Source organism: Phoca vitulina, unplaced genomic scaffold, assembly GCF_004348235.1.
Source record: "Phoca vitulina isolate PV1807 unplaced genomic scaffold, GSC_HSeal_1.0 scaffold32, whole genome shotgun sequence".
Classification (NCBI taxonomy): Eukaryota; Metazoa; Chordata; class Mammalia; order Carnivora; family Phocidae; genus Phoca; species Phoca vitulina.
Genome location: NW_022589735.1, coordinates 11,067,489 through 11,080,642, shown reverse-complemented (window position 1 = coordinate 11,080,642; position 13,154 = coordinate 11,067,489). Strand labels below are relative to the sequence as shown.

General features: G+C 42.7%; 1 protein-coding gene across 3 annotated transcripts in view; it reads right to left on the bottom strand.

Moving 5' to 3' along the window:
• Positions 1 to 13,154, bottom strand: part of FBN2 (fibrillin 2) — a 247,723-nt gene that overhangs the window by 68,975 nt on the left and 165,594 nt on the right. For all 3 annotated transcript variants that reach the window (XM_032425314.1, XM_032425315.1, XM_032425316.1), the window contains 6 exons: positions 10,913 to 11,050; positions 10,251 to 10,301; positions 9,434 to 9,559; positions 5,630 to 5,857; positions 4,989 to 5,114; positions 34 to 162 (listed from right to left, as the gene is read on the bottom strand). In XM_032425314.1, coding sequence (XP_032281205.1) covers positions 34 to 162; positions 4,989 to 5,114; positions 5,630 to 5,857; positions 9,434 to 9,559; positions 10,251 to 10,301; positions 10,913 to 11,050 — 798 coding nt within the window. The remainder of the gene's footprint in view (positions 1 to 33; positions 163 to 4,988; positions 5,115 to 5,629; positions 5,858 to 9,433; positions 9,560 to 10,250; positions 10,302 to 10,912; positions 11,051 to 13,154) is intronic.

The following is a 13,154-nucleotide window of genomic DNA, read 5'->3' as shown; positions in this document are numbered from 1 at the left end:
GAGACTGGACGGGAAGAGCTGAAGCACACTTACCCATGCAGTTCTTCATCATCATGAACCCACTCTCGTAGCCTTCGAAGCACTCACACTCGAAGCTGCCTGGCGTGTTGACGCAGACGCCGCTTCCACAGAGGTCAGGAGAAATCCTGCACTCATCAATGTCTGAGTCACGGGGTTGAAAAGAAACGAAAAAAACCGCATGAGAGGAGCAGGTACTGCAGAGCAGTGAGGCAGGTGCGGCCTTCCCGGGGAAGGTGCAGCCCCCGGGGGGCGCCGGCGAAGTCAGCGGCTAGCAGTAAGGAGCTCCGCGTGCCCGAGGTCAGCTCCAGGCGAACGGGGCCCTGGGCACATTCCTTTCCCCAACTGCCAAAACTGTCACGGCCAACGGGCAGGTGTGCGTTGGCCTTTTAGAATTCTGGAATTGTGGATTTCTCTTTGTGGCTTAGAAGTGGTAACAGAGGGATGAACAGAGCAACTGCGGTATGAGCCAGATAAGGCAGGTGGCAGATGAGGACGCAGTGGACACATGGAATGAAGTCCTGGGCATGCAGCGGGGTGGCTGGTGACCAGCACACCCAGCCAGCCTCAGAGGCAGACGTGGCCCCCCAACTTCCAGCTAGACCGTGTACATACATGGCGGAGCTGTGAAATATGCTCCGGGGTCTGTTTTTCTGTCACGTTCAGATGTGGAGGGGCTACTGATTGAGTTCTCAAAATAAAAATAAAGAAAAATGATGTGTTCGTCGCTCTACATACTACGGAAAATAAGAATCTTCAACGGCAGCTTTTATGTTATCAAAAACAAGATTCTCTGAGAAATATCCCATGCTCGTAACTGAGATTTTTTCATAGAGAAGTCATGTCTATAAATATAATTGAGAAAACATGATGTATTTAAAAAAAAAATTTTTTTTGTCAGGAACGTTTTTGTAGGAAAAAATGCCTTTGCTGGCATCTCTTCATTTTGGTGAATTTTAATTCTGAAGTCCTTCTATCACAGGATTTATCAGGGGGTAACTTGTACATGCTCTCTTGGGTGTCTCAGTCTCAGAACGTCAAATGCTTTTCTCCCAGCATTTGGTCTTTATTTATTTCCCAAATTACAGGCAATACTGAAGATATGCTTTTAAACAAAATTCTTAACACCATTCACTGATTCAATTAGGCAGCTAACACTATGCATATTGATTCTCTTGCTTGTTGTCGATCAGTATCCAGAAACTGGTAGTTAGAGATGTCTGAAGAACAGAGAATGAACTCACTGGCAGAGCACAGACACGTTCTGGCTGACGTGATGTGCTGGTTGCTGCAGTGTGGAGTGTGGACTCTGGAAGCAGACACCTAGGTACCAATCCTAGTTCTATCATCTACTGGGTGAAGAGGCTTGGGAAAATCATTTCATTTCTGTGTGCCTCAATTTCCACATCTGTAAAATGGGGAGTATAGTACAACCCACCTGCTAGGATTAAGTGAACCAGTATTTGTCAAGCGCTGAGAACAGTGCCTGTCTCATACAAAGTGCTGTATCCATGGAAACGGTTTTCTGCTAAAAACTGGTATTTTGGGAGGAGGTGGCTTTGAACTGGTCCTTTGAACAGAAATTCTAACTTTAGGGGGCCCCTGGGTGGCACAGTTGGCTGAATGACCAACTCTTGGTTACAGCTCAGGTCATGATCTCAGGGACTTGAGATCAAGCCCCTCACTGGACTCTAAGCTCAATGAAAAGTCTGCTAAAGTTTCTCTGTCCCTCTGCTCCTCCCCAGGCTCACGCGCACACTCTCTCTCTCTCTAAAATAAATAAATACATCTTTAAAAAAAAGAAATTCTAACTTTAAAGATGTGGAATGAATAGGACAAGAGATAAAGTGCACAGGTGAAGAAAAGTAATGCATTTCAGAGAACAGTCCATTGTAGAGTGCCTGGATGGCAGAGGTTGATAGCGCAAGGACAGGTAGGATGGGTGTGATTAGTGAGGGTGCCAAAAGAACACGGGCTTTAAATGTTGTGAAGAATGACGGCCAACAGTGTCCTGCTGTCCTTTCACGTTATACACCGCAACACTGCAGTGTGACCAACAAATGTCTCTCTTACACAGTCAAAGGCGACGAGTTTCAGAGTCATTAAGTAACTTGGCTAATTTCACACCAAAAACTGGAAGAACCCTGTCTTCACCCAGGTTTAAAACTGTGAGTCACTGAAAGTTGCTTTGTGGGCAGTAACACATGGTGGTTGGTGAACATGAAGGATCAATGGCATGGAAGACCCTGGAAGAATCTGCCATGCAGTGAATACTGCCACGTGTTGCCCAGTTCCCCCTTTAGGAAGGAAGGACTTACTCACCTTTCCCCTGCTGCTTCTGGGGGGCTTTGGGGCACAAAGCCCTGAGATGTAAACTATCTTCCAGAAATGCCTCAGCTAAGAGGAACATTCCTCATACTCACACCCCTTCTCTGGGCAGATGTATCCAAAGACTGACCATACAGGTCCACAGACACCTAGTCTTGTTGCCCTAAGACAGTTCTGACCGGCCATCCTAGATCCAGAGCTCCCGGTGGGGTGGGCTGAGGGCCACACTGGGACTGGTGGCCGCCCAGCCCACTTCTGCTTTCTTCCGTTCCCTCCCCGAGGTGTCGATCCCAAGAGCAATCCCTAGTAAACCTTCTGCAGGCTAATCTCTGCTCAGAGTCTATTTCCTGAGGAGCCGAGCCAGCACCTACAATAGTCTTGAAGAAAGAACAAAGAGTATAGTACTTGGAACAACCACTGTGATGGAAAATATACATAACTTCTTCCTTGTCCCAGACAGGGAGAGATCAAAACTAGATCTGAGGCCTCGATCCTGAGTGAAATGATGCTATTGCTATAGACAAGGAGGTCGCTAGGCAGAGGAAGGGTGGGGATGGGACAAAGGGAGGCTAAAGTGAAGAGGCGCTGTGGGATGGCAGGTGCAAGTGTGGCACTGAGGCAGAGGAGAGGACAGAGCCTGCCTGTGCAGGCAGGGGGCCATAGGCAGCTGTGAGAGGCGGAGGACTCTGGAAAATGCCAAGGGCAGGAAGACTCTGTGAAGATGAACAAAGACACATCACTGGCACAGATGGACGACCGAGACAGGGAAGGACCACAGAGACCAAGAGAGAAGAAAATCGAGGAGGGGCTGCAGCCAGCAGAGAGGTCAAGGAGAGTATGAACCAAGAGAAAGGTATTTTTTCAACCTGACAAAGGTGTTCTGTGAGAGAATGTATATGTGCCTCAACGAGGGAGGGCAGAAGTCAAAATTACATAGATGTAGAAAGTAAACGGCTCTTCAGGAGAGAGAGGTGAGAGATAAAAGCAGGGCAACGGGGTGGCAGCATGAGGGACAAGATGGCGGAGGAAACGGCATGAACTTGTTTTCAGGTCCCGGGAAAGCAACAGGAAAGGGAGGGAAGTGCTGCAGAAAGAGGAGGGAGCCTGCTGACAAGGGCTGGAACAGGTGCAGCAAGGGGGAGGGCATGCGGAGGAGCGGAAAACCGTGGAACATGAAATCTCACTGCCCGAGAGAGGGGCGGGTGTGGGCAGGGATCTGGCCGTGAGAGTGGATGTCAAGAAAGAAGAGTGGCAGTGAGCAGGGGCCTGAGAGGGCGTGCGGGTCAGAGGAGGTCTACAGGTGGAGTGGAGAGTCAGTCAGGGATGTAAGAGGTGAATGGTGTTGCTGAGCAGCCGTGAGTCCAGCTGAAGGCGAAGGAATGAGGTGCAGGTGGCTCCTTCCTCATCAGAAGCCTGAGAGCCAAGCAGGAAAGCCAAATGGGGGGTGAGGATCTGGGGCAGCAAGGGAGACGGAAAGTTCAGAAACGCTCCAGGGATGGTCGAGGCGGGCGGCGACCTGGGGACTCCAGTACCTTCCACAATAGAGAGTGAGGAAGGAGTCAGAAGCACATTTCAACAGTCTTGCACAAAACAAAACAAAAACAGAATGTGATCAAATATGATCAGGCTGGTTTATAGATCAGTGCCACACACTAGATTTTGGGTGTATTTTGGTCTGTTAAAAGAAAGTCCTTCCTAAAATTTTAAAGAAAGAAAAACTTATATATGTACAAAAATAAGGGTTGATATGATGAAGATCTGTAGCTCTGAAACAAATAATGCAATATATGTTAAGAAAGAAAAAAAGAAGAAGAAGAATGTAGCAGGAGGGGAAGAATGAAGGGGGGGAAATCGGAGGGGGAGAAGAACCATGAGAGACGATGGACTCTGAAAAACAAACTGAGGGTTCTAGAGGGGAGGGGGTTGGGAGGATGGGTTAGCCTGGTGATGGGTATTGAGGAGGGCACGTTCTGCATGGAGCACTGGGTGTTATGCACAAACAATGAATCATGGAACACTATATCTAAAACTAATGATGTAATGTATGGGGATTAACATAACAATAAAAAAATTAAAAAAAAAAAGAAGCACATTTCAGTGGCAATCAGCAGGGGTGAGGGCAGAGGGAAGGAAAAAGCCCAAGGAGGGGATGAATAAAGAGAGTTGTGAAAATAAGATCTTGGAGATACAGTTCAAGAGTCTGGAATAATTTATTTAATGTCATAGAAAACTCTGGACTTCCTATCTTGTCAAACTAAAGGGAACAGGTATGGACAGGGATATATGGATGGTGACTGGAGCATAATTACTGAGAAAACTCTTCACAGATGAGGAAAATAAGTTACAACTGCTCTACTACAAACTTTCACATTCTTAAGAGATATTACGTATCATTTAGACAATTAGTGCTTGCTCTAGTGTATTGATCCTCCCGGAAATCCTATTTTTCTGTTGTTCCTCAGGTAAAACAGCATTTTCATGCTGTTGTGCTGCTCTCACAAGAGCTGGTTTGGAGAAGCGATTTAAGAGCAGGGAATAAAACCCAAGAAGCCAAACGTGGGCTTTTTTCGAAGGCAGTACTTTCCAACAGAGCAAAAGAAGAGAGCCAGGGTCCGCCAAATCCAGCAAAAGAGCGGTCTTACCCGTGCAGTTTCTTTCCTCCATGTCCAGAGCAAAGCCGCTGTTGCAACGGCACTTGAAGCTGCCAATTGTATTTCTGCACTTGCCGTAAGTGCACATCCCAGGAAAAGCTTTGCATTCATTGATATCTGAAAGCAGAACAAAGCAGGAATGGAGAGCCAGTTGATTGAAAAGTGTGGGTCCCTCGGTGAAAGCTGAAAAGCTATCACGATGGAAAATAATGTTCCCAAGTCCAAACGGGGGCCCTCAACATCGTCAGTGATCACATGGATGCCACAGAGAAAGTTTCAACCCTTTTTAGTGAAGGGTTCTGATCTCTTTCTTTCTGACCATTCATTTGGGGGGGGGGGGGATAGGGAGCTTTCTGCTCCATCAGGGCTGCATCTGGTCAGGCTGCGCTAAGGGAAGCAGAGATACAGTGTGGACGGATGTATGAAAAGTGAGATTAGTGGCGTGTTTTACATCTTTACTTCAGTACCAGCCAATACAGGTGATTCATATTCCTGGGCCAAAAGGTCAGCCACAATTCACGTTTAACAAAGAAAATAAAGTGGCAAATTACATGCGTAAAGCAAAACCAAATCTGAGAGAAAGTGGGAGGTGAGCTTTGGTGCAGAGAGGTCAACGCGACCCTGAAAGTTACCTTTGTAAAATGGCCGCCCTGTAAGAACGTCCCCTCTGTTAGCAAAGCCCGGCCCCCGGGGGCACAGGGTCTCATACTCCTTGGTGCCAGGTTTGGGGCATTCCTCACACTCCGTGCCCCAGGCTGCCCCAACCGCACAGCAGCAGGCATCCATGCGAAACTTTCCAGGAACAGGATGGACACATTCATCTTCATCCCACTTCAAATAACACTGCTCCATGCGGATGTCTACACGGCAAGTGAAATCACAGTTTGAGATGAAGGTGTCACGTTCACTGACCATTCATATACTGAGTTTCAGCTCAGCACCTGGCATGATGCCGAGCTCTGGAAATACGATAATGGGTGAAAGACAGAGTCCCTGACCTCCTGGAATGGACTCCATACAGTCACTTGAAGAGAACAAAGGTGGGTTCCTCAGTATTACTTTATTTTCACAAGACACCTTCAGGAAGGAAAGATTCCCTTGTGACCAGACTCCTTCCTATCATCATCCATGATCCCTTTTGTGTATTGCTCACTTCAAAAAGAATAAGATTACTTTAGTGACAGATTCTTGTTGTTCACTGAATTGCTTAAAGTGGCTTGCGACCAGTTCTGTCCTGTCCCAGTCAGAAGCAGTAAATGATCAACTGTAATCTATCTGCCAGCTTGGGACAACTACTAAAACAGCTTTACAAAGGAAAAAAAAATGTTTTTACAGTTAAAGTTATTTTTTTGCTGTCAAATTTACCTTTGGTATGGTTTTTGTCCTGCATTATGTAAATTTGCCTTAGTCAGGGGCCAAATTATTTGCTTAAATGTCACATTTTCCCTTCAATCTTGAAATATACCAGGATCTTAGAAGACTGACAAGAGTCACAAGATAGGATAAATTAGCATGGTCGGTAAATGACACATTTATCTGTTAGTCAACAGAGCTGTTGGTCCAACTACAGCCAAACACTTGGCTGTATGGATAATGAGATAAAAAAGGTTTTCTTTAATCAAATGTTTTATTTGATGAAAGCCTTCCAAGACATTAAATCTTTTCCTAAACCTGAAACTGCTGAACAGAGTATGACATCCCTAATGGAAATATAAACATAAACAAATAAATGTGTTTACTATTTTAGTTACTGTCAATACTGATTCTTTCAAGTGCTCAAGCAAAGGTAGCATCAACTTGAGCAACCTCCTCAGCTTACAGTCACGTCCATTTCCAAGGATGGTAATTAAAAAGTCCTTTTTTTAAAGAAAGAAATCACTGTGGTAAATTTACATTTTGACTTGGTAGACTGAATACAGGTATTCACAGTAGGTATTCCGCCTTATGTATCCACACCATCACCAGCCCCAAAGCCATGCTCTCTACCAGTGTGAGGTACAACAGTAATCTCCGGAGCCTCATGACCTCAAGGCACCCAGTGGCCACTCCCAGTCACAGCCGACCCCATCCAACACTGTCACTAAGGATCTTAACAAGATATACAAGTTTTATTTAGGTACCCTGAGAACTGTGGACTAAGTCAAACTTTTTCTGAGGTCACTGATGTAATTTGCTCAAGAAGTGAGATTAGCTAAAAACAAAACAAAACAAAACACCCCCAAAATCATTTGAACTTAATATGTAAAGAGTTATGAGAGCCTGGCAGAGTAATCCTGTGTCTTTGCTACACAGATCCGTATCAATATTTGCCTCAGTAATCAAAACACTGTACACTGACCACATACGGCCCGGGAATGTTTTTACTGACTTGGGCAGAAATTAAAATATGTATTTGGAAACCTCTGGATAGTTCATGAGCTCTAGAGTTTGCTGCGGTCCTCACTATGCCTTACTACCACTTCCCTCATTTATGTTACCTGCCTGGCCCCTGAGAGTATTTGAATTTGGACCCCTGATCTAGATCAGTTCCTATCAGAGCAGTTTATCTCTACTTCTCTTCTCAGGATATTTTACATGTCTAAATGTCAGTCTCTTCTTAAACCTCCTCACATCCCCAGCCGCAATTCATTTTTGTACCATAATTCGAGTAGTGACAAAAACATTTAACCAAAGTACCTGGATGAAAACTCTAATACATCCTTTTGGAACATTATAAAAGGTGTGATTTCGAGTGATATTATTGGGAATTTATTTTGTTGAGTAATAATTTACAATCACATATATCTTCACATATAACATCTTTTTGTTACTGAAGGCTATTTGATATTATTAGTCATTTGACCATACTGACGATAGTATTTGGCATCTTCAAAAGATACTTTACTTTTTTCTAAACTTTTTAGATAATTTAACAATAAAAATCTGAAAAGAATTTTTATTATTGGACTTTTGGATATTATAATTTCTTCTCTTTCCTGTGTTTTTTTTAATTTAAATTCAATTAGCCAACATATAGTACATCATTAGTTTTTGATGTAGTGTTCAATGATTCATTAGTTGTGTATAATACCCAGTGCTCGTCACAGCACATGTCCTCCTTAATGTCCACCTCCCAGATATTATAATTTCTAATCAATTCCACATGACTTCATAGCCATACTTTGTATCCTAATTTAAATATACTATTAAAAATTAGCTTAAAATGAAATTCATGTTAATTATAATGACTCTGTACAGTGTTGCAAATATCTTGTACTATTAATTTTAAAATTCACTGATACGTGTGGGGTACCTGGGTGGCTCAGTCAGTTAAGTGTCCGCCTTCGGCTCAGGTTGTGATCCTAGGGTCCTGGGATCGAGCCCCATGTAGGGCTCCCTGCTCACCTGGGAGCCTGCTTCTCCCTCTCCCTCTGCCCCTCCCCCCTGCTCGTGTTTGCTCTCTCTCTCTAATAAATGAGTAAAAGATTTTTAAAAAAATAAAGTAAAAATCACCAATTCATTTAAATACCTTAAAGATCTTTGAATATAACACTGTCATTACTCATGCTTTGTCTACAAGCTTAAATTTCAAATACAAACCTATATACAGTTATTTTACAAACTAAAACTTACTGTTCCAATGCATATTGGAAAAAAAAAACCCTTAAGTAAATAAAACATTATTTAGATACAATATAGAATTAAGGAAAGTTTCTTTTTCAATCATTAAACTCAGATTCAGTTAAGCATGACCCTGATAATGATAAAGTCAACTAGGCATTTCTGCTTTTATTTTTATGTGTTTATTTTAAGTAATCTCTACACCCAACATGGGGCTCAAACTCATGACTTTGAGATCAAGTCACACGCTCCAAGAGCTGAGACAGCCAGGCTACCTCTCAAGTAGGCATTTCTATACTAAAGATGTTGAAAAAAAGAGCTTCCTCATTTTAGATTACAAAATGAAGCATTAAGAAAATTTAAACTCTAAGGTGATAAAGGAATGTCTAGGATCAAGCAATGTTTTCAAAGAGAGACAACAACCTTGCCTATGACCTCCCCCACTGTCTTATTTAAGAGTGCAGCTGCAATGAACTGATAAATGTTGACTCCAAACACTAGTTTCCAATTTTTCTTTTATGTTCAAAATATACATAGTTCTCTTATTCCATTGACCAATGTGAAAGACTGAAACTACCTAAAATATCTGATTAAAGAAACTAACTTTTTGAGAGAGTTTTTGAGCAGGACCAACTTCCTATATTATACAGAATCCATGTCATTTAAACACATTCACTTTAAAAATATACTCTAGTGATTCCCCCCAACCAAATATTTCATTTAAAGCCAGTTTTCCAGCTACAGACCCAGTGATTTTGAAGTGGTCAATGCCCAAGAAATAAGAAAAATTCATCCCTGGTTTCATGCATAACAATACATAAAGACATGAATCTTACCCAAACACACACGGCCAGTTCCATCCAACGTAAGGCCTTCGGGGCACTCACAATGAAAAGATCCTTTGCTATTGACACAGCGTCCATTTGGACAAACGCCAGGAAATACCTCACACTCGTTAACGTCTGCAGGGAAATAAAGTGAGCAGAGGGATAAAGATGTTAGAAATAGAAAAAGCAGGTGTAGTCTTCCCATATAGCATATTCAATCTGTAATACAATGTGGATTATTACTTGAGTCGAACAGAAATATTCCACAACGCAACCACCGGGTTTCCTAGGTACCAGCTGTGAAAATGACCATGGCCTTGCCCATCCATAAAACCGCCCAGACATGCTCCTCCCCCAGCTGCTTTGTGCCTTTATGCCTAATGATGGCCCCATGAAAAAAAATTTTTTTTAAAGATTTTATTTATTTGACAGAGACACAGTGAGAGAGGGAACACAAGCAGGGGGAGTGGGAGAGGGAGAAGCAGGCTTCCTATGCAGCAGGAAGCCTGATGCGGGGCTCGATTCCAGGACCCCCGCCAATGCGGGGCTCGATCCCAGGGATCATGACCTGAGCCGAAGGCAGATGCTTAACGACTGAGCCACCCAGGCACCCCGTCCCGATGCAAAATTACCCAACAGCATAAAAAAGGAGAAATGGGGAACTCTAAGCTGTTTTCCGAGAATATTATTCTAAAGCATTTGTTGATTACATTGAGTATTTTTATTGCAATTTCAAGGCTTTTAAAAATGATAAATATCTCCAAAGTGAATGTTCATTTTACCTACTGCTCTAAAGACTTACAGTATCATCCAAGTATACACTCACCTTCACAAGAAACACCTTTAATCCTGGCAAACCCTCTTGGGCAAGCTGTATCTATGAGAACAAGAGGACACATTTTTACTTCATTGTAAGAGAAAATGTAACTGTTTTAAGTTCAAGAAACAGTACGGTGGAATCTAAGTTGAACTGAATAGAAACCACAAGCTGGGGTCTTAGAGCCAAGGACTCCAGGTGCTCTCCATTCAATTCAGGATGGTACATGACACACTGTGTTAACTCCCGTCAGGGTTGACCCATATGGAGATTCTCAGTTTTCCTACCATTCACTTTTGTTTTCACGATGTCAGGTGAATTACAAGTAAGCTTTACTTCCTTACATATAGGTTTAAAAGAAAGAGACATCACATTCTATTTGGACATGCGCAAACAAGGACACTGGAGGATACTGACAGTCACCCAGCAGCTAAATTCCAGAAATTCTCTTTCTCGTCTAAAATGCTCAGAAGGTCTGCTTATAGTAAAAGGATAAACCAAATACATATTTCAACAAGTGAATAAATTTCACCAGAGAAGACATTTTAGGGAGGGTAACGATCTTACAGTCTTTGTCACTCCAGAAATACATAGGGAAACAGGTGCCCGCCTAGCTGAAGCAACAGCTTTCCAGTGAGAAGCCCAGAAGGAGCTCCTGGGCAGGCTCCTACCTAGTTCACACCGTTCGCAGGGGCTCCCCCAGGCAGCTCCGAGCGTGGCGCAGCATTCCGATTTCAGCGTTGCTCCATTAATGTTCACCTCACAGCGGTTGTCCTGGATGTTGAGCCAACACGTCCCTTTCAGGCTGTCTGAAGAGGAATAGGGAGGGATGGGGAGCTCTCATCTCTGAAGAGAATGTAATTCACTCTTGTACAACAAAGGCAATTCTTACAGTATTTAACAAAAGCATTATTTTAACAATGTTTTAACGTATATTCTTTAAGCATATTTATGTGTACATGTATTTACACAAATACAGTATATTACATACATGTAAATCAAATAATCATACTATGTACATCTCACAGGACATGATAACTAATACAATTTTATCTACTGATAGTTCATGCCACTGTTGTCCCAGATTTTATGCTGGTATTTACAAACTCAGGGCATTACCATGATAAGATCATTACTTGTGTGAAAAATGCAGATAAGATTGATCTTTTATGATAAATGCTTTGATACTTAAGATTTTACCAAGTAAAATTCCTTAAATCATTTCCTTTTCTTGTAGTCCCCCACCAAATACACCACACATAATTTATGTCCTATTACAGAGAAACCAGCATTTTCTAACTGAAGATAATTATTTGATGAATAATTTACCAAAAAATCAACAAGATGAAGAAAAGAAACATCACCTATAAAACCACCACTAAGACACACCAGGGCTAGCGAGTGATGGATTTTCTTTCGGGTGTTTGCCTTTACATGATGTATGTGTGAGTTTGTCTCTAGTTCAGAAAGGAATACATGTTTATGGTAAACTGTGTGAAGAAATGGGAGAGATAATATAAAAAGGACGTGCATCTAATTAAAGAACATTTTGATTCCTATAGAAAAAAAGAATATTTTCTTAATAATGCTAAAACATTATTTGCCTTTTTCCACTCTCATTTTTTCACAAGTGTACATATGATAGAGTTTTCTAGAAGCTACACAACATGGAATAAAATTGTCATTCTGTTAAAAAAGAAAAAAAAAAAAGGATGTGTATCCAACCACCTAGCGCTAACTACTTGTACATTTTGGTCTGTCTCCGTATCACGTGTAAGTTAGGATCCCCCTTCTGTGACCGCGGCATAGCGGGCTTTGGAATGGTCACAAGGCATGCAGTCCAAGTGGACAGGGCCAGTGCAAGTCGGGTAAAAGAAATCATTCCCGAAGTCCTCCTTGCGGTACTGTGGCTCCCAGTTCAGGGTGCATAACATTACCAAGGCTCCTGTCAAAACTCAGGTTCACAAGTACGCAGGTGTGCGGCCCGGGAGCCTACATCTGACAAACTCCTCAGGTGAATGCTTTGCAGGTGGTGTATACAACAGCTTGACCAAAAACTTAACAGCATATTGCGGCTCACAGCCTTGGAGCACAATAAAGAGAAAGTATCTTCCTATAGTTTTTACCTTAAAATTCACTTAATAATATGGCTAAAGTTTCACTGCCAATTTTGGCAGTAAACACAAAGCATAAGGGGAAACAGAGAAAGAGAATTACAGTGAAATCGTCAGCACCGGGAAGGAAGAAGCTGTGGTTTCTGATTCCCTCCTGGACATGAGCAGGTAGGAGGAAGTGCCCTGCAGCCGAGTCCTCGGGGACAGAGCCCAGAACAAGACAACAGCGTCCCTGACTGGACACACACACACACACACACACAAAAACGATGGGGCAAAGCCGTGGAGAAGAGCTGGATGCTCACTTTGCTTTCTTCTGCTTTGAGATTCAGTTTGGGTGAAAACAGGTGCAAATGAAAAAGACTTTCTCATCAGACCATTTTTATCAGGTCTCAAATTACAGGCTTTTTATAGGCTTTTCACATGTTTGTTTACTTACTTGTTAAAACAGCCTCTAAAGCATGGATAATTTGCAGATGAGAAAATGAAGGCCCACAGAGGTCAACTAGTCTACCCAAGGTCACCCAGCTAGTCCAGTGTCCCCATCACACATCAAAGCTGCATATTCTGATTTCAGAGCCTCCACTTTGTAACCTCATGCTTCTTCTGGCTGGTATGGTACCAACACTTAAAAGTTACAAAACGCACTGATACACATGCACATATACACATATTAATCTCTCTCGCTCTGATTGTTTTTCTGTGTGTGTACAGACACACACACACCAGATGTAGTTATATAGCTGTGTGGTCAGGGGCTGGTTAAGAACTCTGAAAAAAATAAAGCAGGCTAAGCAGT